Raw genomic sequence first — 25,148 nt, forward strand, 5'->3', positions numbered from 1 at the left:
TTCCCCTTACCTCATATTTTCTATATCCATCAAGTGTGTAACCACAAAGACACTTAACCACCAAAAGAAAATGACCAGCATCAATGCCCAACCACCCAACTCAGCCACTTATCCTCGGGATGATCATGGCAGCGCAGAAGCTGGGCAAGCGAATGCTGAGGTGGAACGCCCACAGACAAAAAAACAGAAAGATGGTGGTGGTTGCTTTGCCAGGCTGAGTCTATTTATGGCAACTATCATCCCACCGGGAGGTATCGCCGCAAGTGCCTTCAACATCGGATCAACTACCATTGGTGCCGGCATTTTTGGCTTGCCAGCAGCCGCCAACAGCAGTGGGCTTGTGATGGCGATGATTTATCTTATTATCATTACCGCCATGACTATTTTCTCCATATATGCTCTTGGTGTCGCCGCTGAAAGAACAAACATTCGTACATACGAAGGAGTTGCCCGTGCACTACTGGGTCCATGGGGTGCATTTTGCACTGCTGCAGCCCGTACTTTCTTCTGCTTTAGTGCGTGTGTGGCATATGTGATTTCTGTGGGTGATATCCTGAGTGCTACCTTAAAGGGTACCAATGCCCCTGATTTCCTGAAGCAGAAGTCAGGCAACCGGCTATTGACATCCCTCATGTGGTTATGCTTCATGCTTCCACTTGTAATACCTCGGCACATTGACTCCCTACGTTATGTTTCAACCATCGCATTCAGCCTCATGATATATGTTGTGGTTGTAGTGGTGGTGCACTCATGCATGAATGGGTTACCGGAAAATATCAAGAACGTCAGTGTGGGAAAGGATGACAATGCTGAGATTATATTGTTTAACAGTGGGAACAGAGCCATCGAAGGTCTTGGGGTGTTCATCTTTTCCTATCTTTTTCATATTACCGCGTATGAGGTCTATATGGACATGACAAACCGTTCGGTGGGTAAGTTCGTTCTGGTTGTCACCATTGCGATGGGTATGTGTCTTCCCATTTATGCACTGACAGCCTTCTTTGGTTACATGGATTTTGGTCGCAACGTTACCGGCTCTGTGCTCCTACAGTACGACCCTGTGAACTACCCAGCGATTATGGTCGGTTTCGTTGGTGTGCTCGTCAAGCTATGCGTATCGTATGCACTTTTGGGATTGGCTTGCCGCAATGCGCTGTATGATGTCATCGGGTGGGACTTCAGAGAGGTTGCCTTCTGGAAGCATTGCATTGCCGTCGTTACTCTCTCTGTCGTCATGTTGCTGTGTGGCTTATTCATCCCCAAAATCACAACCGTATTCGGATTCGCTGGTTCCATCTCTGGTGGATTGTTGGGTTTCATTCTTCCTGCGCTATTCTTCATGTATTCTGGTGGCTTTACGTGGCAAAAGGTTGGTCCCTTTTATTACATTTCCACTTATGTTCTACTGATCACAGGTGTTATCGCAGCCGTATTTGGCACAGGTGCTACCATTTGGGCAGTTACTGTGGGATGATTAGCGTAGGTTCTGCGCACAGGAATGCATTCTACAGCAAGAGGCCAGTCGCACATGTGAATTGTTACCCGAAAACGGCAGGTTAGAAATGTGATACCTGTGTAATGCAGGAATAAAAGTGTGCTTAAGTGTTTAAAAAACGAAGAAAATTAATTTAACGTTTCTCTCACCGACAAATCGTATACCTTCTCTCATTTATCCGTTCCAACACGTATTTCAAACACGGTTCCCCTCTCCAAAACGTTATTTTATTTTGTCAATTATTTCCTTTGTTCGTGTCGATACGAATGTTTCTCCATTTAGGAAGGGAATTGCAAGTGCGAAGAGGGGACATTGTGTTATATTTACTTTCTTTCCATCCTTCGTACACTATTTTTTCTTTGTAACGCCCTCCCTATCCGTATTATTTTATTTTTTTAATGGTTGTGCGTGAAGTACAACTGCTTAACGAAAAGCGCTTGTAGGGCCGGTGGGTAATTATTTTCTACATATTTTGTTGTATGCTCCCTAATATACTACAGAAACATTAGCAGCTGCCCACAAAGGTAGTTGTTGTAAGCTTCTGTCGCATAGTATCTCTTTCGTCTCTTTCTTCTTGCTTAAGATGTACATAAAGGATTCTTGATACATGCTACCACGTTGTGCAAACCAAATAACACTAATGGAACAGGGGCACTATCAGATTTGCTAACACAGTGGAGCATGAGCATGCAAGTGATTCCAATGATGCAGATCACGCGGAAAGGCTAATTGCTCTGTTATTAACTGCATTTGGTAATTGTACTAGCACCATTATGTGCTCGGAGTGAGCGTTCCATAGTACTATGGCTGTGGCAAGTTTCAGAGTGTGGGATGAGTTAACAACGATGCCAAGAACGCTGGCCGCTATTCCCTAAGATGCGTCTGCACTGCCACCGTAGCAAGTAACGTCTCTAGGCAGTTAACCCTTATGTGTATGTGTAACACTCCGATGCTACTTCTCCACTCGCTAAGCCGTTTTGTTCCCCTTAACATTATTACTTTCCCCCTACCTCATATTTTCTATATCCATCAAGTGTGTAACCTCAAAGACACTTAACCACCAAAAGAAAATGACCAGCATCAATGCCCAACCACCCAACTCAGCCACTTATCCTCAGGATGATCATGGCAGCGCAGAAGTTGTGAACCTAAATGCTGAGGTGGAACGCCCACAACCAGAGGAACGGAAAGATGGTGGTGGTTGCTTTGCCAGGGTGAGTTTATTTATGGCAACTATCATCCCACCGGGAGGTATCGCCGCAAGTGCCTTCAACATCGGATCAACTACCGTCGGTGCCGGCATTTTTGGCTTGCCAGCAGCCGCCAACAGCAGTGGGCTTGTGATGGCGATGATTTATCTTATTATCATTACCGCCATGACTATTTTCTCCATATATGCTCTTGGTGTCGCCGCTGAAAGAACAAACATTCGTACATACGAAGGAGTTGCCCGTGCACTACTGGGTCCATGGGGTGCATATTACACCGCTGCAACCCGCGCCTTCTTCAGTTTCAGTGCATGTGTGGCATATGTGATTTCTGTGGGTGATATCCTGAGTGCTACCTTAAAGGGTACCAATGCCCCTGATTTCCTGAAGCAGAAGTCAGGCAACCGGCTATTGACATCCCTCATGTGGTTATGCTTCATGCTTCCACTTGTAATACCTCGGCACATTGACTCCCTACGTCACATTTCAACCATCGCGTTCATCCTCATGATTTATACTGTGGTTGTAGTGGTGGTGCATTCATGCATGAATGGGTTACCGGAAAATATCAAGAACGTCAGTGTGGGAAAGAATGACAATGCTGAGATTATATTGTTTAACAGTGGGAACAGAGCCATCGAAGGTCTTGGGGTGATAATGTTTGCCTATCTTTTTCAGGTTGTCGCACTTGAAGTTTATGAGAACATGACAAACCGGTCCGTGGGAAGGTTCGTAATTGCATCTGCAATTGCATTGGGTATCTGCTTCACATTGTACGTAATGACATCCTTTTTTGGTTACCTGGATTTTGGTCGTGCTGTTACTGGATCTGTGCTTCTGATGTATGACCCAGTGAATGAACCTGCAATTATGGTCGGTTTCGTTGGTGTGCTCGTCAAGCTATGCGTATCGTATGCACTTTTGGGATTGGCTTGCCGCAATGCGCTGTATGATGTCATCGGGTGGGACTTCAGAGAGGTTGCCTTCTGGAAGCATTGCATTGCCGTCGTTACTCTCTCTGTCGTCATGTTGCTGTGTGGCTTATTCATCCCAAAGATCAACACAGTTCTTGGGTTCGCTGGTTCCATCTCTGGTGGATCGCTGGGTTTCATTCTTCCTTCCTTATTGGTGATGTATTCCGGTGGCTTTACGTGGCAAAAGGTGGGTCCGTTTTATTATCTTACTACATACGCTGTATTACTTACAGGTGTTATTGCCATTGTATTTGGCACGGGGTGCGCTATCTGGGGAACTTTCACTGGTTAGTTGGCTTATGTGTAGCATATCGGAATGTATCGTATGATGTCGTGGGATGGGATGCCGACAAGGTTGCCTTCTGGAAGCATTGCATTGCCGTTGTTACTCTCTCTATCGTCATGTTGCTGTGTGGCTTATTCATCCCAAAGATCAACACAGTTCTTGGGTTCGCTGGTTCCATCTCTGGTGGATTGTTGGGTTTCATTCTTCCTGCGCTATTCTTCATGTATTCTGGTGGCTTTACGTGGCAAAAGGTTGGTCCCTTTTATTACATTTCCACTTATGTTCTACTGATCACAGGTGTTATCGCAGCCGTATTTGGCACAGGTGCTACCATTTGGGCAGTTACTGTGGGATGATTAGCGTAGGTTCTGCGCACAGGAATGCATTCTACAGCAAGAGGCCAGTCGCACATGTGAATTGTTACCCGAAAACGGCAGGTTAGAAATGTGATACCTGTGCAATGCAGGAATAAAAGTGTGCTTAAGTGTTTAAAAAACGAAGAAAATTAATTTAACGTTTCTCTCACCGACAAATCGTATACCTTCTCTCATTTATCCGTTCCAACACGTATTTCAAGCGCGGTTCCCCTCTCCAAAACGTTATTTTATTTTGTCAATTATTTCCTTTGTTCGTGTCGATACGAGTGTTTCTCCATTTAGGAAGGGAATTGCAAGTGCGAAGAGGGGACATTGTGTTATATTTACTTTCTTTCCATCCTTCGTACACTATTTTTTCTTTGTAACGCCCTCCCTATCCGTATTATTTTATTTTTTTAATGGTTGTGCGTGAAGTACAACTGCTTAACGAAAAGCGCTTGTAGGGCCGGTGGGTAATTATTTTCTACATATTTTGTTGTATGCTCCCTAATATACTACAGAAACATTAGCAGCTGCTCACAAAGGTAGTTGTTGTAAGCTTCTGTCGCATAGTATCTCTTTCGTCTCTTTCTTCTTGCTTAAGATGTACATAAAGGATTCTTGATACATGCTACCACGTTGTGCAAACCAAATAACACTAATGGAACAGGGGCACTATCAGATTTGCTAACACAGTGGAGCATGAGCATGCAAGTGATTCCAATGATGCAGATCACGCGGAAAGGCTAATTGCTCTGTTATTAACTGCATTTGGTAATTGTACTAGCACCATTATGTGCTCGGAGTGAGCGTTCCATAGTACTATGGCTGTGGCAAGTTTCAGAGTGTGGGATGAGTTAACAACGATGCCAAGAACGCTGGCCGCTATTCCCTAAGATGCGTCTGCACTGCCACCGTAGCAAGTAACGTCTCTAGGCAGTTAACCCTTATGTGTATGTGTAACACTCCGATGCTACTTCTCCACTCGCTAAGCCGTTTTGTTCCCCTTAACATTATTACTTTCCCCCTACCTCATATTTTCTATATCCATCAAGTGTATAACCTCAAAGACACTTAACCACCAGAAGAAAATGACCAGCATCAATGCCCAACCACCCAACTCAGCCACTTATCCTCAGGATGATCATGGCAGCGCAGAAGTTGTGAACCCAAATCCTGAGGCACCCCTTTCCCAAAATGAACTAAAGAATAGTGGTGGTTTCTTTGCCAGGGTGAGTTTATTTATGGCAACTATCATCCCACCGGGAGGTATCGCCGCAAGCGCCTTCAACATTGCCGCTTCATCTGTTGGTGCCGGTATCATTGGCTTGCCTTCTGCCGCCAACAGCAGTGGGCTTGTGATGGCGATGATTTATCTTATTATCATTACGGCAATGTCTGTGTTTACAATGCACAATCTCGCAGTGGTTGCTGATAAGACTAATGTGTACACGTACGAAGGAGTTGCCCGTGTCCTGCTGGGTCGCTGGGGAGAGTACTACGTAGCTGTGGTTCGTGCTTTCCATGGCTTTAGTGCATGTGTGGCATATGTGATTTCTGTGGGTGATATCCTGAGTGCTACCTTAAAGGGTACCAACGCTCCGGATTTCCTGAAGCAGAAGTCAGGCAACCGCCTGCTTACAATTGGCATGTGGTTATGCTTCATGCTTCCACTTGTAATACCTCGGCACATTGACTCCCTACGTTATGTTTCAACCATCGCCGTCAGTTTCATGGTGTACCTCGTCATCGCCATTGTAGTGCACTCATGCATGAATGGGTTACCGGAAAATATCAAGAACGTCAGTGTGGGAAAGGATGACAATGCTGAGATTATATTGTTTAACAGTGGGAACAGAGCCATCGAAGGTCTTGGGGTGATAATGTTCGCATATGTGTGCCAAGTTGTCGCACTTGAAGTTTATGAGAACATGACAAACCGTTCCGTGGGAAGGTTCGTAATTGCATCTGCAATTGCATTGGGTATCTGCTTCACATTGTACGTAATGACAGCCTTCTTTGGTTACATGGACTTTGGTCGTGCTGTTACTGGCTCTGTGCTTCTGATGTATGACCTAGTGAATGAACCTGCAATTATGGTCGGTTTCGTTGGTGTGCTCGTCAAGCTATGCGTATCATACGCTATTCTCGCTATGGCTTGCCGCAATGCACTGTATGATGTCGTGGGATGGGATGCCGACAAGGTTGCCTTCTGGAAGCATTGCATTGCCGTTGTTACTCTCTCTGTCGTCATGTTGTTGTGTGGCTTATTCATCCCAAAAATCACAACTGTGCTGGGATTCGCTGGTTCCATCTCTGGTGGATCGCTGGGTTTCATTCTTCCTTCCTTATTGGTGATGTATTCCGGTGGCTTTACGTGGCAGAAGGTGGGTCCGTTTTATTATCTTACTACATACGCTGTATTACTTACAGGTGTTATTGCCATTGTATTTGGTACGGGAGCGACCATCTGGGGAACTGCGACTGGTTAATTGGTTTATGTGTAGCATATCGGAATGTATCGTTTTAACGGGTTTATCGAGGCATGAACAGTACTATAAGTGCTGTAAAATAATATTATCATCACTATTATAGCAATGACACTGAGCGTAAACGTTACTAATAACACGGAAGTGAATGACTAAGCGACTTCTCTTTCCGCTTCACTACTCAAAAATATAACAACACATATTTTGTTTTTCTGCTGTTTCTGACAGTATAGTCCCCAACCCCAACTGAATCGCTTCAACCCAGGTCGGTTGATGTTTTTTCCCTAGTTGGCAACGCGCTCCAACATATCTTCGTTTAGTCTATGCGTGGCATCTGTAGAGTGGGTGGCTGGGACAACGCCATCTGTCTCCAGTTCTCGCACGCTGTTCTTCGACCGATATTTCATTATCTATTTTTTTTCTTACTGTTTTTGTTATGTCAATTATTATTTTAGCGTGGGGTTAATCCTGTTGTATGATGTAAACTAGTTGTATTGTTGCAATTATTTTTTTTTATTCCGAGAAAAGGTAAATTTGGGTTGTCTGATCACATGTTTAAACTTCTTCGTATCATCACTCCGTCCCTGGCTCTTTGGTTCTTAACACCAGGACAGTCGACTTCGTTCACATTGCGTGGGCATCTCCCTCAGTCCCATTCGCTGTACCTTTTCTCCCCAATTTCTTCTAGACTTTCCAAAGGCACAAAAGCAGGACAGACAGCGCCTCTTATGCATCCTGACGGAACCACTGCGCCTGATTCCTGGAGGCTCACGAACCCACCAGACTCCGTTGAGGCGGGGGCCACTGAGGGTGCGGCAACAGGTTCCTCAATCCCACATGGATCATCGGAGGCAACAGGTGACAAGGTTGGTGAAAACAATGACAGAGACCAATTGACCGCTTCGGGGGGGGAACGTTCGCAGCCATTCATGGAGTGCGTCAAAAAAGTGATACCGCCGGGTGGTTTGGTCTCCACGGTGTTCAATCTCGCTGCCATGTGCATCGGTGCCGGCATCCTCGGTCTTCCCGCAGCAGCTAATAGCAGCGGTCTGGTGATGATGTTTGTGTATCCTACAGTTATTGTTTTTCTTTCCATATACTCGCTCTACTGCCTCGCCACGCAGATAGAAAGGCACGGTCTAAAGTCCTACGAAGGCATGTCGAGGGCGCTGCTGGGTCCATGGTCCGCTTACCTTACTGGCGTGCTGCGTGCGCTCAATACCTTTGGCGCCTGCGTGGCGTTTATCATTGCCGTGGGTGATATCCTGAGTGCCATTCTAAAGGGTACCAACGCTCCAGATTTCCTGAAGCAGAAGTCAGGCAACCGATTGCTAACGTCCATCATCTGGCTATGTTTCATGCTCCCACTTGTAATACCCCGCAGCGTAAACACACTCCGCTACATATCAACCATAGGAATTACATCCATCTGCTACCTTGTTGTCGTTATCGTGGTGCATTCGTACATGAATGGGTTACCCGACAACATCAAAAAAGTGCATTTGACTGGTGCCCCAGGTGATGAAGGCATTCACCTCTTTGGCACAGGAAATAAAGCAGTGGAAGGTCCGGGCGTCTTCATGTTCGCTTTTCTCTGCCAAGCGAATTCGTTCGAAGTATACTTGGGCATGCCGCAACCCAACGTGCACAGGTTTACAGCCTACACAGCCATCGCCATGGCCGTATGCTTCGTGCTGTGCATTTTCGCAGCCTTCTTTGGTTACCTGGATTTTGGTGGGGCTGTTACTGGATCTGTGCTTCTGATGTATGACCCAGTGAATGAACCTGCAATTATGGTCGGTTTCGTTGGTGTGCTCGTCAAGCTGTGTGCGTCATATGCATTGCTGGCAATGGCTTGTCGTAATGCACTGTATAGTTTTGTTGGGTGGGATGCCGACGAGGTCGCCTTCTGGAAGCATTGCGTTTTTGTGATCTCCCTCTCTGCGGTTATCTTATTGTGCGGTCTCTTCATCCCAACCATAAACACGGTGTTTGGCTTCGTTGGGGCTGTTTGTGGAGGCTTTCTTGCCTTCATCCTCCCTTCGCTATTCATCATGTATGGCGGGGGCTGGTCCCTGAAGACGGTTGGATGGTGCCACTACCTTGCGACATATGCAGTGCTGTTTGCAGGGGTGGCATTATGCGTATTTGGTACAGGCGCTACCGTGTACAGTGTCGCAGTGGAGTGGTAACGATAGAAGTGGGGCGTCACTCGTCCTTCTCCATACATGCCCCGTGTCGAGCAAATATCATTGGGCATATGCTCTCTAAAGCCCTATTGGGCTCGTGAGATGTTTTCCTCCCCTTTTATTATGTTTTAATGCGTACGTATTATCATTATTGGATTTACTCCTCTTCCGGTATGCTCACTCGAAAACGTGTACCTCCGGCCCAACCAGAGGGAGATAGTGTAAAGACGCAGGGATACAGGCTGTGGTGCAATTATCCATTACTGTCTCATTTAATATTTTATTGATATAGCCAATCTTTTCAGCGGTAGCAGCCTTTTTGTGTGTGTTTTAACTCCTTTCGGAGCGACGTCAGTAATAAGGGAGAAAAGCGTCGATGTCTCTTGGGTTTTGGTTTCTTTTCATTGCTTAGTGAGTCTCCGAGTAAGTCACTCTTCGAGTTGCACACCACTCGGGTGCATATGAATGGTGGCGCTTCTCGCTCCGTTAACTTCACTGTTTTTTGTTGTTGTAACTTAATCCCACTAACACAGCACCCGACTAGGGATGTTCCGGGAAGCTATAAAACGTGCGTGCATATTGTCAGAGAAGGATCATCTGAGCATGCTGATCGTTGTTTCCCTAGGATTCGTTCTTGATCTTCTTCATCTACTCTCCCTTTGCTTTCCTTCCTCCTCATATTCTTTACGCTCTCTGTTGCAGCACAAATGTTAGCGATGGGTGACCCGGACATCCCTTAGTTCCTTCTTTTCAGCAGGTTACCTGTTGGCGTTTGATGATTGTACCAATATCGGAGCTACAAGCAAAGTTGGCAGTATGCATATATGTTACAAATCCATGTACCCGTTGAACACCACTGTGGTCTGTTTCCCATTGCGTCTCCAGGGCTGATATGTATGCATTGTGTTTGCCCTGAATCATGAACGCGGCCGCGCAACTCCTGGAAAATGGTGTCTGGTACGTTCTTTGTTTTGTTCCTTGCCGCGGCTGCATGGCAGTAGACAGTTATTAGCTGGATGTACAAATACACAGAGCCTTCCTTCATAAGGTTGAAAACTAAGGATAGTCATGTGTTCTAACAAACAATCACAAGTGGATGTTTCTTCGGCACTTCACGCCGAACCGAATGCATCTACTCTCGTCTCTTGTAATGTCTCTTGGACTCGGAAGATGGCACCCGTCAGCTCATGGGGTGTCGCGACAATGGGGAAGAGGAAGGGTTAACGCACGCACTACTGTTCGTGATGCACGAGAGCCAAATAATCTGCTGCTGACGAAGGGCGCATCGGTCTAATGGGTGTACCCCATTACCATTACTGTTTAGCGCCGTCCTATGTGTTGGCTCTGAAAGCAGTAAGTCGAATCTGCGCGAAGTACTGAAGTTTTACTGCTGCGCTCTGGAGCCGCTGCACTACGTGCGGAGGGGACGTATCCTGAATGTGCGCCTCAGGTAGGGAGGGAAGTAGACCTTTGTTGCTCTTTCCCCTCGGCGAATAGGCGAAATCAAGTGGAAAGAAGGCTGTGCGAAGATTTCCCACTAAAGCCCCGAAAGTGGGAACGGTTTTGTGGACTTCATTTTTCTGATGCTTGTATAAGTTCATAAATGTTTTAAGTGTGTCGGTGTTTTATCAATCCCTATGTGCGCTTGAATGGGCGTATTTGTGGTTCGATCGATCCTGTGGATCGGCAGGGCCTAACGACTTTTGGTGGTAAGTTTCTTTCTCCCCCTTGTCTTTTGCCTTGTTCCTCCCCCAGTAGCATGTATCCCTGAATAAATCAAAGTGGCGCACACAACGTTCTTTCTTTCGTCTGCGTGCGTAGGCGTGCAGAAGTACATCTCTATCTAGTGGTGTGGGTTGACCTCCCATTTATTGTTCGTTAAGGCGTCATAGTTCTTTGTTTTCCTTTCTTTTTCTTTCCATCGTAAAAAACCACTGGTTCCCGAACTCATATGGGAGGAGTGAAGTTCGCCGTGCTGGCACTGCTTGTATTTGCCTTGCTGTATGTCGTCACGCGCGTTTTGTTGACACGTCACCGATCAAATCCGCGAAACGACGGACGCCAACAGCACACGGAGCCTAGTTGGGACATCACCAACAGAGCCAATATTCCTGTGGTTCAGCCAATGGAAAGCGCACCACCACTGTCAGAACCAGGTGTGTTGCTGGCGATTCCTTTAGCATGGCACCGGGAGATCCCTCTGTCATCGAGACCAAGTGGAAGTGACACGGGAAATAGGCCAGTAAATCCCTTAGAACGCGCACCGGACGGACCGGAGGTCGTCTACTCTCATGCAAAGTACATCCCCCGAGCCTCAAGTGCGTCTTGACAGGAGCTAAAGATAGATTCGGATGAAGGGTGCAAAAAAAAAAAACGGCGACAGCTGCAGGAGGCGTGCGGAACGCATTTAGTTGCATAAGTCAGTGTGGAGTGGGAAGTGCGGGTGAATAGGTCGTAGCAACTTGTTGCCGTATGGAACACATCGTGCTGTCCTTTTGAGGGAGATTGCGTATGCAATAAACTTTGCCCACCCTAAGCTTTGGGCCGATCTCACATTGTTGCACGGCGTGTTTCCGCTTCCTTTTAGCACAGGTATGTTATATGTGTATCCTAAAGGTGTAGGATATGTATATTTTAATAGTATCTTTGTTGCAGTTGAATGTTTATTTGTGACATTATTATTTTGTATTATTATCATACACTTTGTCTGCGCAAATCCGCTACAGATGAAGGACTTGTTAGAGGTTGGAGAGGAAAAATAATAGTAACGATGACAATAATGACATTCAATGGGGGGTGGTCCACGTCACTGGGTGGGTTGACTGCCACTGCTGATGACCTTCATGATACAATACTCTTAATGCTGGTGTGTCGGTGGTCGTTGGCCGCATAGGCTTTTGCAGCACTGGCTCTGTCACTGCTAACATGGTTTCCCTCTTCTTCCTCGAACACGTATGCTCGCTGCCGCGGACTACTCGTACATCCACATGCGTCTCTTACCTTCATATCTTTCAGTTGATAAGTACGCGCACACACACACATATATATATATATTTTTTTACGCATATCCCTGAGGTGTGTCGTTCGCGCCCGCATTGCGCAAGCCGTGTGTCCGCTCACAAAGGCATCATACTCGTTGCTCAGCGTGACGACAATTCCCTTCGCTGGCCATCAAGCAGAGGAACTTGTGAGAGTTGTAAAACAAAGGTCAAAAAGGAAGGAGGTGGGGCCAAGGGGACATGGAAACCACGCACATAATCAACGTGGTTTCTTTTAGTGTTCTATTCTTTTGCCTACTTACGATAACAATTGAGTACGTAGTTTCGAGCAGGCGGCAGCGCCGCCTTGCGAATGCGAGGTCACGGGAAAGAGAGCATTTGGAAGTCACCAGACGTAACACCACGGACCATATGCGCAGAAAACTGACGCGACAGGCCATCGAGCTCCTTCTCGCCAACGGCTACGTGACTGAAGGAATCGCCTTAGCTTCCATGGTGGGGACTACGGAGGTGCCTGTGGATAGGGAGTTACGTCCGAATAGGCCTCGACGGAGGCCAAATTTAGTCACCGTGGCGGACGGTAGTCGCATGAGCATAAGTCGTGTAGTGCAGCGGGCGCGAGCAAATGGCCAAGCACCCGATGCTCCACCTGGTCCTGTGCTCATGGAGCTCCTTGAGAAGCTACAGCAGCAGATGCAGCGTGAAAATGAATCACAGCCCTTCAGTGGGCCGATACACACACCAGTGGAAGAGCTGGTGGTGCGCTTAGTGAAGTTGGAGGGGGACGCGAAGGGTCTTGAAAAGCCCTCAGCTGCAGATGAGACATATGGGAAGCCAGTTGAGTACACCATAAATCCGGCCAACAGTTCTATTTGGTACGTTGGGAACAACTGTTGGTGAAGTGGTGGCAGTGTTTATATGAAAAAAGTAGAAAGTGGGGGAGCGACGGCGCGCCTCTAATCATTTCGAGTGTATGTGTTCCGGCACAATTCAAGGGAATGTGTAAAAGGGACATGTGACTTTAATCCTCCGTTAGGAAAAAAAAGTTGAGGAGCAAGGAAATAGGCTTCGGGTGCCGTATTTCAATTGGTTATCTCCTTAGTTGTTGTCACACATTATTTTTTGGAGCTTTCTCTGGAGGTGACTACTTCGTTGTTGTTTTACTGAAACTTCTACCCATCTTTTTTTTGTCTCCATTGATTTACCCTCACATGTCTTTGTTCCCCGTAGCGATAGTTGCTCCTTGTTATTTATTTTACTGTTTCTACCGCCCGGTTTTGCTCAAATTTGTCATGTGATTATTGTGCAATCGTGTCATTAATAACGTCATTCTCGGCTTCTTTTCCCCTTTTAAAGTAGAAGGAGTGCAGTGCTTCGGGGGCTATAAATTGGGCTATGAATATTTCCTTATTTGTTTGATTGTTACTACCACTTTTTTATTTTATTTTACTTTCTCCTCTCTGCGTTCATATTTTTGTGTTTTTTAGACGTTATTGTCTTTTCTTTTTTCTCCTTTAATTATACACGAAAAGTGTGAAGGACCCTCTCTTTTTTTTATTGTGTCAGTCACCTCCTTTCTTTCACTTTTTCCCCTTACTCCATACAATTACCCATTTCGATGCACAACCATGTATAAATTTCTTTTTTCATTGTTTGCCGTTGATCTCCCATGTGCTTATACGTGCTTATCGCCCTCATACCTTTCAGTTGATAGGTACACACACATATATATATATAATATATATACGCATACCCCTGAGGTGTGTCGTTCGCGCCCGCATTGCGCAATCCGTGTGTCAATCTGTAATTTCCCCATCGGCATAAGCGGTGGCTGGTCGGCACACCGTTGCACACACGTCAGGAGAAAATTATACATTTCAGCTCGGGATCGCCCCAGTGAACAGAAGGACGAACATTCCCTTCACAGGCCACTAGTCGAGAAATTCTTGGGCGACAGCAATGGCGACAAATAAGGGAATAACGTTTCAAGTCATAGTGGGCATCGCCGCACTGCTTTCGGCGTTCATAATAATTATGATATGCATTATAGTCATCGAGAGGAGGCGTCTTCGGAATGCGAGGGCACGGCAGAACGTGCAGCTCGACCCAGCGGCACTTAATCTCACTGGTGAGCAGTTGCGCCACCGTTTGATACGCCACGCCGTTGACCTCCTTTTAGCTGATAACTATGTATGTGAGGGGATTACCTTAACTTCCACAGTGGGTGTGACGGAAGTTCTCGCGGACAGGGAATTACGCTCCACCCGCGGTAGGCCGTATTTCATTACGACGGCAAATGGTCGGCGTGCCACCATTTCACAAGTAGTGCAGCAGACGCGCGCAAGTGGTCAAGCACCCGATTCCCCGCCAGGTCCTGCGTTGATGGAGCTCCTCGAGAAATTGCAGCACGCCCGAAGGGCGGAGCCGGTACCCAATGAAGCGCATTGCAAACAAGTGGAGGAACTGATGGAGCGTCTCATAAAACTCGAGGAGGCCAATCAAAGGAAAGATATGAAAACTGATGCAGATGAAGTGTATGGGAAAGCAGCACAGTATGCAACGAACCCAGCTAATAAATGCGTTCGCCACGTCATGAACGCTGTTGGGGTAGGGAGAAGTCTGGTCGCTTCCCGATAAAATGAGACATTTAGACAAAACAGGGGAAAAAGCGTAACCTTCCGCTTCTCTTCCATCCTATGCACACACACTACGTGCGGGCGCGCTTCCCTGTAGTCGCTCGTTTGGAGCACCGTCTAGCTTGTACTCCTTTGAAATATATGGAAAGAAAAGGAGAAAGTGGGAGGAGAGGAAAATGATTCTAATATTTTTAAAGAATTAAGAGAGGGAGTGACTAAGCAATGTGTGCGCCACAAAACCAAGGAAAAGAAGAAAGGGGGAAATCAGTAACAAAAATGCAAACGTGCGTCCGGCCACCTGTTGGGACCCAAAGTGGATGAAAAATTGCGGTATATTTTAACTGCTTGATATGGTGAGGTGGAAACAATGGAAGGAGGAATAAAGGTGAGGAAGTTTCATATTCCTCTCTTTATTTGTTGATCTCCCAACACACACACACATATACACTTCCTCCTCATTACCATCCCCACTCATCATTCTTCTGTCGAGTACTTCCTTTCGTTTTGTTTTGTTTTCTCCCTTTCCTTCTCTTCCTGTAGTGTTCGTTTGTGTTTTTTTTTTATATTGTGGACTCTTATTATTAATATTAATATTACAGAGAAAGGCGTAATGGGTAATTACCCAATATCTAGGGCTACGGTATTGCTATACGTCGACGAATTGATTTATTTGTCGCCCTGTAATTGAATGGAGGGACGGCACACACACACACACACACACATATATATATATATATATATATATATATAATGAAGAAAAAAGAAATGAAAGAACCAAGTATAAAGAAATAGCACTGGGAGGAAAAGTGAAAAAGAAAGAAAAATTCGACATTTTCTTCCACTTTGCTTAAATGTCATATTTCCGGCGTATTTCACTTTTTCCCACCTGTTTTTAAAGTGTTTTCCTTGTATGGAAAATGTACCTGGGAAGAAATCTTATTTCGGTGTGCCCATGCGTATCAGTCGTATACCTAACCATCAAAATCGGCACCACATACCTCATGTACTCATTTACTTTTATATTTCCTCATCTTCCTTGTTACTCCTTCTTCTCTTTTTTTCTTTCCTTTCTTATGATCTGGTTTTTCTCACCCTTCATTCTTCCCTTATTGTTACCACCATGATTATGATCATCACTACCATTATTATTCGTGTTGCTAATGGCGTTGTGTTGAGGCATTAGTTTTGTCTCCCCGTTGTTATTGGCGTTTTTTTTTTGTTTCCTCCGTGGTGTGTGTATGTTGTTTGGTTGTTGTTTCTTTTTTCTTTGTTCGGGTGTGTAGTTGCAATATTATTTCAGCTAACTTTTCATGCGGTTTCCGTACTGCTTTCATACAACTCACACAACTTTTCGTGTGTGTCTGTGTGTGTCTGTGTGTGTTCTTCTTTGCTTTCAAGTAAGGATTTGATTATGAATTAACGTGTGTAAATGTACATATATACATATATATATATATATATGTTTATATATTCACGTGAAAGGTGAATTTGAACGAAAAGTAGAGAAATATGGCAGGTGTTTTCTCGTTTCTCCCTTTTCTTTCTTTTTTTTTTTCACTTTGCTGCTTCCATGTATCCACTCTTGATTTAGTGCTACCTCATCGGTAGAGGCGTTGATGTGAGTCGAAGTAAGCAGATAGAAGTGATTGATAATATTCCCCTCATGCTTTTTCGTGTTTATATATATATATATGTGTGTGTGTGTGTATGGTGATAAAGAGGACGTTGTTGTTATTGCGTTTTGGAAAAGGGGGGAAAAGGAAAATAAGGGAGGGAAAAGGCAACAAAGTCTTCTCCCTCTAACTACTTCTCTGCGTTTGAAACTTTCAATTTATCCTGAAGGTTTCGAGTTACAGGGTGCTAGCGGTATTTCGTTGTTGTTGCTAAAAGTCATGCGTGTTGCGTCTTCCTGGTTGATACATCTCACGCAGTGTCCCGTCGTTTGTTTTATTGTTCAGGAACAGGCTCAACGAAAAGAAGAAAGGAGAATTTTTTTTTAAAAAGTGTTTGAGGAAAGTCGCTGCCGAGACTTTTTGCACGCACACGAGCTGTGGGTTTTGTCGATAACTGGGTTCATGTTGTGCTGATAATTTATATTCATTCCAACACGCGTTCCCACCTCTCCCTACCATCATTATAAAAGAAAAGGCCGTGAGACAGTAAAAGTGTTTAAGGTAAAGAACTGCCTGGAAAAGAGGGGGGGAAGAAGAGGATCAACACCGGTGACTTTTTGAGGGGAGGAGGAGGAGGAACTTCATACGTGCGGTGCTCAGACCACGATTATTCAGTAAGCGAAGCAGGAGTGGGAGCCACAACATCAATCTTCTTTTACACCAACCCTAACACAATAACTACGTTTACGCACATACATGTTCATGTTGAAGTGAACTAAGACGGCGCCGAAAGGGAACAATACACATATATGTATACATACATATATAAGCCTAGTGCTGAGTGGTTTAAGCACGAGCCAATATGTTGGGTTTTACGTCAACCTATCGGTCGTTGCTAGTCGCCGTAACATTTTTTTGCAGTAATGAATGCAGACCTTGCAGATCTTCACTTTCAAGGTGATTCGGGATGGGTGATGTTAGCAGTCTCCTCCGCTGAAACCAGAGAGTCCATGCAAGTGGTGTTTCCTCAAAGCGCCAGATTCAAAGGGGGAAAAATGTTGGAAACGCGAAGTCGCCCTGTCAGACTTGCTGTAATGGTTTTTGTGTGTTGTACAGAAGCCGAGTGTGTTTTTTTTTTTTCTTCCTTTCACTAGAGCCTGGATCAGGACCTTGGGAAAAGTCGCATTATGGGGTAAATTGGATTGTTTCATCATAAATCAGAATATCCCACCTACTGCCCAATACGCCTTCCTTCCATTTTGGAGGGTCTTTACATTTCGACGTGCTCAACTACCGTAGGGGAACAACAGCTGCAATTAGTTCCACGGAAACACATATAGGATAAATCAAAATATTTTCATCATCCTGGTGAGAAGAGGAATACCGCCGATGTGTGGAGTGGTGGTTGGGATAAATTCTTCAGTATTAGCATTTGCTCACTTGGCATGGAGGCTGTAAGCCCCCATAGCAATGGTGTGTATCCTACTTGATGTTGGGTTTGCGCAGCCAGTGAAGTCGCTCTCTATGTTGGGCATCTCGGAAGTTTGTAATGCTTCCCCGGGTGTTGCTTTTGCCCTCAAACGCTTGAATAGTTTCGGCAACGAACAAAATAAAAAAAGACTTCCCTCTCTATAAAAGTATTCAGACGTGCATCGGTGGGGTAGGCCACCTTACTGCCGCTGTGGTTGCCGGATCCTGTTGCACGTCGGCCAAAAAAAGTTCGGGCGGGGTATCCCAAAGAAATATATATATGCACTTAAAAGGATACCGTGTGAGCCTGAACGAAAGCGATCGTCCGAGCAGATACAAGAAAATCAGGGTGAAAGTGCCGCCCACGTTCTTTTGCTGTTGTTGTTATTGTTGCTGACACAATGGGTCTCTTATGCATGTTAATGCAAAGGAGTGGTGAATCAAACGGCTGCAGAAAAGAAAGTGGGTATTTGGGATATGGCATGCAAGGCACTGTTGGGATGTGATTCGAGTTGCCTTCCCCCTTCTTAAATGTTGGAGAGTGGGTGCTCACGCGCCAATCTTGCATTAAAAGGGTACGCGTGAAAATGACAACAGAGGCGAGACATGCTGTGGCAGTGCAATGCTGCTGAAGAAAAAAGTGGAGGTGTTGGAAAACGATGATAATTTAAACCGGTACGGTGAGTTCGTTTACGCAACCCAGATGCCCGGGCACCGCGCGGCATTCGGGAACTGGGGGAGAGGGAAGTGGAACTTGAGCGGGCGACAACTATTTTAAGCCCTCTTTATGTACATTATCGCTTTTGTGCATGTAGTTATAATTGTACTCCCTTTGGATTGTTTACAGGGGATATTTTCTCCACAGCACGAAGAGACAGCAGCGAAACCTTCAAGACGATTAAGGGAGCGGATGCTCATGTAAACGTATCAATTGGCAGGGAAAGTAACGTGAGAAGCGCACAGGCCAAAACGGCAGGCAGTACTGGAAGGTGCTCCTCCCATTAGGGGTGAAAAGAGCATTGCCGCAAGCGCACCGCTGTTTCGGGGCAGACAAACAGGCAGCAGTTTGGGGGCGACCGAGAATTGATGGTATCTGTTAATTGCTTCCGCTCGGACCGGATTCATTTGCTGCACGAGAAGTAAAGCCTCTTTTGTCCACATGTTTGCCCATCGGGTCCTCTTAGTTATTGCAATCTCTCTTGCCATCTCACTTTTTAAAACAATTATCCGCTAGTACCCCAAGAGGAGAGATCTGCATAAGGCGGCCGAGCTGAGCAACTGGTACCCCCAAAAAAAAAAAACAGCAATTACATGGCACGGCACCCTTTAGGGAATATGTACGCAATGACGGCAGAAAGGGCACGGGAGTACGGTTTTGTGTCCCACTACAATCACACAGGGAGTGAGGCGTCAGACAAACTAGCCAACAACATCACCCTGACAAGCGAAGAATGGGTACAGTTGTTGACCGGTCCCGTGCAATTTATAACGCAGAGTGGCGGCTGGGGTGGTGCGGGTTTTGACGCAACAGTGCTCCCTCAACTTCTTTTATGTTTTCCCTGGGTTATTGCTTTCCTGATGTTTCGGGTCTTCACCCAAAGGCAGCTCATACGTGTCGGTCTTTGGTTGCAAGTTGTTGTCCCTAAAGGTGGCACTGCGGCGACATTAAGCAATTCACAACGGCGGAAACTCAAGAAGTTCCAGAACCAGGTGTGGTTGGCAACGTATTACATTGTTTCCACCATCTTTGGGTACGCCGTGCAGATTGGAAAGCCGTGGTTTGGCCTTCCCGTGAGCAAAGCAAATCGTGTTGCATTGCTTACCCCGCACCCTTACAAACCGGGCAACGGTTTACTATGTTATTATCAGTACGGACTCGGATTTTATATCGCAGAAATGTTAGCGCTTCTTACAGAATATGACATCAAGCGATCGGATTTTGTCGAATACTTTATTCACCACATCGTAACGGTCGCACTTATCGTTGTATCGCACTGCAGCTACGAGCACCGCTTCGGAGTGTATGTATTGTTAATTCATGACGCCAGTGACATTATGCTGGCTTTAAGCAAGATCCTGAACTATGTTTTAGGCGCACAAGCAAAGAGGATGCGGCAGCGCAAAGCTGGTAAGAAGGTAGACGTGGTGGAGGCAAAATCCTCATTTCTTTACAGAATGATATTTTGTGAAACTACAATGAACATAGTTTTTGTCGCATTTACGGCAGTTTTCGTTTTCTTTCGATTGGTTTGTCTTCCGTACCTCGCCCTATCAAACATTGTTTATGGTGTGAAGATACGAATGTTCACCTGGAGTTACTGTTTGTTAATTTTTCTGCTGCAGGTAGCGCTTCAGGGGTTACACATTTACTGGTTCACAATCATCGTGAAAGTTTTGATCAATACAGCTCTGGGAAGTCGTGTAGATGACATTCGCTCTGAAGACGACGAAGACGATGGTAACGTCAGGGAGAAAGCCTCGTTCAAGCACTCCAAGACGTCGTAGAGGGTAATAAAATGGCGGGGAGAGCAGTGGGAAGATGATGTTTCTATTTACAAAATGTTATTTTTTTTTCTTTTTTCGTTATTTTTTTTTTTGACCTCCAGTGCCTCTGAGACACAGTGCTCTCCTGAGGAAACGTAAGATAATTCTGGAAAAAAAAGGGTAAACCCCCTTTAGAGTTAGCGCAGGTTGGGTGCCCAAACTCATGACCTTCAGAGGTAATGACAATCTTTTCATAAGCAGCGGTGTTAGCCATGTTGTATTAGCTCAATTTCACTCCTTTCCCCGTAGGCACACATCATTTGTAGAGACCGCTGCCGCTGCAAACATGTCCACCCCTATATATATATATATATCGTTGTGGATGCTTATTCCCCCCCCTCCCTTCTATCTTGACAAGTCTTCCCTGGATTTTCTTTTTTTTTTCTTAGACGCACATGGGTGAATATGCTCATATTTTTATATGTAGGGTGTTAATCTGACATTCCTAGTTTATTTGAGCCGCGAACATGTGCTTGGTAACACTTACGGGGATGGGGCCGGGAGCGGAGTTATTTCTGCGGACTGTTCAGACAACCTGCAGCAGTTTGTAGAAAGTTATGCGTTTTTGGATGATGGATAAAACTCAGGTTTTATCCATGTGTTTCGCTAGGATTCCTCTTGCATTCAAAGTTCGACAAGATAAGTTAGTGGAAGGAAAGGCGAGCGATATGTTGGCGCACTGAAATTGGGGCTAACTAAACCAACTGTGAAGTTATCGGGAAGGTGTTGGAAATTGCGTGGGGCCCCGAAGCCCCAAGTGGCCATTGGAAATTTTTTTTTTTTTTGGTTCAGAGAGGATCGTCGTGTTTTACATCGTGTTGTGGTGCTATTGCAAGTATCATTACATTCGGGGCGAAACACTGTGGAAGGTAAAGAGACAGTATGCACCTCAGGCAAATAAAGCCTGTTTTGACTGTTCTCTATAATTAACCTCCCTTCCCTTTGGTTTCTCCGCCCAACTATCTGCTCCCTATGCATAATTACGCGCAACGGTAGTGCCTCATTAAATGACTTTGCATTATCATTTCGTTGGTTATTACACGTTAGTTTCTGTCTGCGTGACCTTGATTGTGTGACAGAAGTGACTCTCCTCAACTTCTTCCCCCTCTCCCTATCTTTCTAATTTGGAGTAGAATAAATAATATCACCACGAAGTTGAGTTTTTTTTTTCTCGTCAACAGCCACAAATAAGCGAAAGTATGACATCCGGAGCTGCTGCACAAGCACCAAACAAGTGCCCTACCAATGAGGCGGCAGCGGAACCGTTACGCGTTCCAAACGTTCTCACGGGTGAGCCGTTCGTTAGCCCCAACTCGAATGAAGGAGAAGCACTGGAGAAACCTGAAAGGCCAACCAATGCGCTGGCGCGGTGTTTCCATTTTATCTTGCCGCGCGGTGGTGCCCTTTCCGGCATCTTCAACCTGGCAAGTGTTACATTGGGTGCCGGTATCATGTCAATTCCATCCGCTTTCAACACATCAGGCATGATCATGGCAATCATCTATTTGGTGCTGGTTACGGTTTTTACCGTTTTCTCCATTTTCCTGATTGTGTCTGCGGCGGAAAAGACCGGCTACCGCAGCTTTGAGTCCATGGCGCGTAATCTACTCGGTCGCCGTGCTGATATTGCCGTGGGTTTTCTGTTGTGGCTTCTGTGCTTTGGCGGTGCCTCTGGATATGTGGTGGCAATCGGTGACGTCCTCCGGGGGTTGCTTTCACATGAAAAGGTGCCGGCGTACCTTAAAACAGACAGGGCTCGCCGTCTTCTGATGGCCGCCATTTGGTTTGTCTTCATCTTTCCCTTGGCGCTCCCTAAGAGGGTGAATTCATTGCGCTATGCGTCAGCGATCGGCGTTTCGTTCATCCTATTCTTCGCCATCTGTGTGGTGGAGCACTCAGCTGAGAAGATGGTTACCGATGGCGGCATCAAGCAGGAACTTGTCATGTTCCGCTCCGGTAATGACGCCGTGGCAGGGCTTTCGCTATTCATCTTCGCTTATCTTTGTCATGTAAACTCATTCTCCATCTTCTTTGAGATGAAGAAGCGTTCCGTCACTCGTATGACACGCGATGCGGCGGTGAGCTGCTCCGTTTGCTGCTTTGTCTACCTGCTCACTGGATTTTTTGGCTACGCAGAATTCGGCACAACAGTGGAAGGCTCCGTTCTGAAACTTTACGACCCCTACGCAAATCCCGTCTTCTTTGTTTGCTTCGTTGGCATCATCGTAAAACTCTGCGCTGGGTTTTCGCTTAACATGCTCGCATGCCGCACAGCCCTCTTTCAGGTGCTGCGGTGGGACCTGGATACCATGTCATATGTCAGGCACAGTATCGTCAGTGTTTCATTTGCTGTCGGTTCGCTCGTTCTCGGTTTGTTTGTGCCAGACATCAACGTTATCTTCGGGCTTGTCGGCGCCTTCTGCGGTGGTTTCATTGGCTTTATATTCCCAGCACTCTTCATCATGTACGCCGGTGGTTGGACACGCCAAAGCGTGGGCTGGGTGCAGTATATATTGACGTATGTATTGCTCATCTTGGGCGTCGTTGCAATTGTCTTTGGTACTAGCACATCCATTTATTACACAATTAAGAAGTACTATTAAGAAAGGCAAGGGAAGGAGTGCAAACGGTCCGTGAGGGGAACGGCAGTTCGGTAGGCTTTGGGATGCACTTTACTGAGCAAATAAACAGCTAACGAGTGATTTTTACTTAACTTTTTATATGGGCCTTTATCCTTTATTATTTTACCCATACGGTTTTATTGTTGTACGCATCCGATACTCGAACCACTTGGCCGCGGTTTTCGCCCACAAGAACAGTTCAACCTTAGCTGCAGAAGCGTGAGACCGTTGCGGCGGAGTGGGATCCATTTTTCCATCATTTCTTTCCGTTGTTTGGTTTACTTTTTTCTGTTGTTGTTATTTCTTTCCTCACTTTTTTTTCGTTGACCTTGGCAAGTTGCGGGGGGCTAGTCCTTTACACGTGTGTGAAAATGACGGTCACTTGTGCGGCCTAACTAACCCAATGGGTAAACTGAACCAGCGAAACAGCTAAAAGTTTTAACACCTTCCACTACAATTATTCTTTTTTCTACCAATCCTTAAAGCTACAGCCCTTCCCTCAAGTGTTTTACCTGTTTATTTTTATTTTAATTGACAAACTCTCAGCGTTGTTCTCCACCTTGGCGGTATCGCCAAATCTCGGTTTTTACAATCTCCATCTAAAATACTGAGTTATAATTGCACACTTACAACCTCCAGCAGTCCATGTGAATACTGAATCAAGTGCCAAAAACTATTCCCTCTTTTTTCATTTTTCAACCCCCAACACCTAGTGTATCACATACAGATAGAAGGGCAGTGTTAATAATTAAAAAAAAACACGAACCACAGCAACACCCACCGACAATACATAGTCACCATTTCTTAACCAGTTGCGACTCATTTTATACATCAAACAGCAAAAACAACAACGAACAAATAAAAAATTACTTACCACCACAAAAAACACAAACAAAAATTTAAGGAAAGAACCTTCTAAAGGCAACATCACTTTTCCAGCCTACAAACATCTATATTTCACGAAAAATTCACCAAAAAAAATTTGTTGACGACGAAATATGAAGTTTTACACCAAAACACGCATTCTTGCACAACATGCACAACGTTGCATGTTTGTACACAAAATGTGCACTATTGCGTATTTTCACGTAAAATACGCGTTCATACGTGTGATTGTGCAAAAACAGTGTTGCAATGCAACATGTAATAACGTGTTTTGGTGTAAAACACGCATTCTTGCACAACATGCACAACGTTGCATGTTTGTACACAAAATGTGCACTATTGCGTATTTTCACGTAAAATACGCGTTCATACGTGTGATTGTGCAAAAACAGTGTTGCAATGCAACATGTAATAACGTGTTTTGGTGTAAAACACGCATTCTTGCACAACATGCACAACGTTGCATGTTTGTACACAAAATGTGCACTATTGCGTATTTTCACGTAAAATACGCGTTCATACGTGTGATTGTGCAAAAACAGTGTTGCAATGCAACATGTAATAACGTGTTTTGGTGTAAAACACGCATTCTTGCACAACATGCACAACGTTGCATGTTTGTACACAAAATGTGCACTATTGCGTATTTTCACGTAAAATACGCGTTCATACGTGTGATTGTGCAAAAACAGTGTTGCAATGCAACATGTAATAACGTGTTTTGGTGTAAAACACGCATTCTTGCACAACATGCACAACGTTGCATGTTTGTACACAAAATGTGCACTATTGCGTATTTTCACGTAAAATACGCGTTCATACGTGTGATTGTGCAAAAACAGTGTTGCAATGCAACATGTAATAACGTGTTTTGGTGTAAAACACGCATTCTTGCACAACATGCACAACGTTGCATGTTTGTACACAAAATGTGCACTATTGCGTATTTTCACGTAAAATACGCGTTCATACGTGTGATTGTGCAAAAACAGTGTTGCAATGCAACATGTAATAACGTGTTTTGGTTTAAAACACGCATTCTTGCACAACATGCACAACGTTGCATGTTTGTACACAAAATGTGCACTATTGCGTATTTTCACGTAAAATACGCGTTCATACGTGTGATTGTGCAAAAACAGTGTTGCAATGCAACATGTAATAACGTGTTTTGGTTTAAAACACGCATTCTTGCACAACATGCACAACGTTGCATGTTTGTACACAAAATGTGCACTATTGCGTATTTTCACGTAAAATACGCGTTCATACGTGTGATTGTGCAAAAACCAGTGTTGCAATGCAACATGTAATAACGTGTTTTGGTTTAAAACACGCATTCTTGCACAACATGCACAACGTTGCATGTTGTACACAAAATGC

At 45.2% G+C, this 25,148-nt stretch overlaps 11 protein-coding genes across 11 annotated transcripts; all 11 read left to right on the top strand.

The window, feature by feature from the left end:
* Positions 1-70: 70 nt before the first annotated feature.
* On the top strand, positions 71-1,474 carry TbgDal_VIII7900 (amino acid transporter 1, putative; the record flags this gene model as incomplete). Its single annotated transcript, XM_011777821.1, has 1 exon — positions 71-1,474. The coding sequence occupies one exon, from the start codon at positions 71-73 to the stop codon at positions 1,472-1,474; it is 1,404 nt and encodes a 467-aa protein (XP_011776123.1).
* Positions 1,475-2,565: 1,091 nt separating this feature from the next.
* Positions 2,566-3,969, top strand: TbgDal_VIII7910 (amino acid transporter 1, putative; the record flags this gene model as incomplete). The annotated part of the gene is made up of 1 exon (XM_011777822.1): positions 2,566-3,969. The coding sequence occupies one exon, from the start codon at positions 2,566-2,568 to the stop codon at positions 3,967-3,969; it is 1,404 nt and encodes a 467-aa protein (XP_011776124.1).
* A 1,441-nt stretch (positions 3,970-5,410) lies between these two features.
* TbgDal_VIII7920 (amino acid transporter, putative) lies at positions 5,411-6,811 on the top strand (the record flags this gene model as incomplete). The annotated part of the gene is made up of 1 exon (XM_011777823.1): positions 5,411-6,811. One exon carries the CDS (start codon positions 5,411-5,413, stop codon positions 6,809-6,811), a length of 1,401 nt encoding a protein of 466 aa, XP_011776125.1.
* Positions 6,812-7,359: 548 nt separating this feature from the next.
* On the top strand, positions 7,360-9,000 carry TbgDal_VIII7930 (amino acid transporter, putative; the record flags this gene model as incomplete). The annotated part of the gene is made up of 1 exon (XM_011777824.1): positions 7,360-9,000. One exon carries the CDS (start codon positions 7,360-7,362, stop codon positions 8,998-9,000), a length of 1,641 nt encoding a protein of 546 aa, XP_011776126.1.
* A 1,948-nt stretch (positions 9,001-10,948) lies between these two features.
* TbgDal_VIII7940 (hypothetical protein, unlikely) lies at positions 10,949-11,326 on the top strand (the record flags this gene model as incomplete). The annotated part of the gene is made up of 1 exon (XM_011777825.1): positions 10,949-11,326. One exon carries the CDS (start codon positions 10,949-10,951, stop codon positions 11,324-11,326), a length of 378 nt encoding a protein of 125 aa, XP_011776127.1.
* Positions 11,327-12,236: 910 nt separating this feature from the next.
* Positions 12,237-12,896, top strand: TbgDal_VIII7950 (hypothetical protein, conserved; the record flags this gene model as incomplete). Its single annotated transcript, XM_011777826.1, has 1 exon — positions 12,237-12,896. The coding sequence occupies one exon, from the start codon at positions 12,237-12,239 to the stop codon at positions 12,894-12,896; it is 660 nt and encodes a 219-aa protein (XP_011776128.1).
* Positions 12,897-13,955: 1,059 nt separating this feature from the next.
* On the top strand, positions 13,956-14,633 carry TbgDal_VIII7960 (hypothetical protein, conserved; the record flags this gene model as incomplete). Its single annotated transcript, XM_011777827.1, has 1 exon — positions 13,956-14,633. One exon carries the CDS (start codon positions 13,956-13,958, stop codon positions 14,631-14,633), a length of 678 nt encoding a protein of 225 aa, XP_011776129.1.
* A 1,690-nt stretch (positions 14,634-16,323) lies between these two features.
* Positions 16,324-16,632, top strand: TbgDal_VIII7970 (hypothetical protein, unlikely; the record flags this gene model as incomplete). Its single annotated transcript, XM_011777828.1, has 1 exon — positions 16,324-16,632. One exon carries the CDS (start codon positions 16,324-16,326, stop codon positions 16,630-16,632), a length of 309 nt encoding a protein of 102 aa, XP_011776130.1.
* A 2,394-nt stretch (positions 16,633-19,026) lies between these two features.
* On the top strand, positions 19,027-20,220 carry TbgDal_VIII7980 (hypothetical protein, conserved; the record flags this gene model as incomplete). The annotated part of the gene is made up of 1 exon (XM_011777829.1): positions 19,027-20,220. One exon carries the CDS (start codon positions 19,027-19,029, stop codon positions 20,218-20,220), a length of 1,194 nt encoding a protein of 397 aa, XP_011776131.1.
* Positions 20,221-21,458: 1,238 nt separating this feature from the next.
* Positions 21,459-22,862, top strand: TbgDal_VIII7990 (amino acid transporter, putative; the record flags this gene model as incomplete). The annotated part of the gene is made up of 1 exon (XM_011777830.1): positions 21,459-22,862. The coding sequence occupies one exon, from the start codon at positions 21,459-21,461 to the stop codon at positions 22,860-22,862; it is 1,404 nt and encodes a 467-aa protein (XP_011776132.1).
* A 1,016-nt stretch (positions 22,863-23,878) lies between these two features.
* Positions 23,879-25,078, top strand: TbgDal_VIII8000 (hypothetical protein, conserved; the record flags this gene model as incomplete). Its single annotated transcript, XM_011777831.1, has 1 exon — positions 23,879-25,078. The coding sequence occupies one exon, from the start codon at positions 23,879-23,881 to the stop codon at positions 25,076-25,078; it is 1,200 nt and encodes a 399-aa protein (XP_011776133.1).
* Positions 25,079-25,148: the final 70 nt, after the last annotated feature.

This window comes from Trypanosoma brucei, chromosome 8, assembly GCF_000210295.1.
Source record: "Trypanosoma brucei gambiense DAL972 chromosome 8, complete sequence".
NCBI classification, from domain to species: domain Eukaryota; phylum Euglenozoa; class Kinetoplastea; order Trypanosomatida; family Trypanosomatidae; genus Trypanosoma; species Trypanosoma brucei.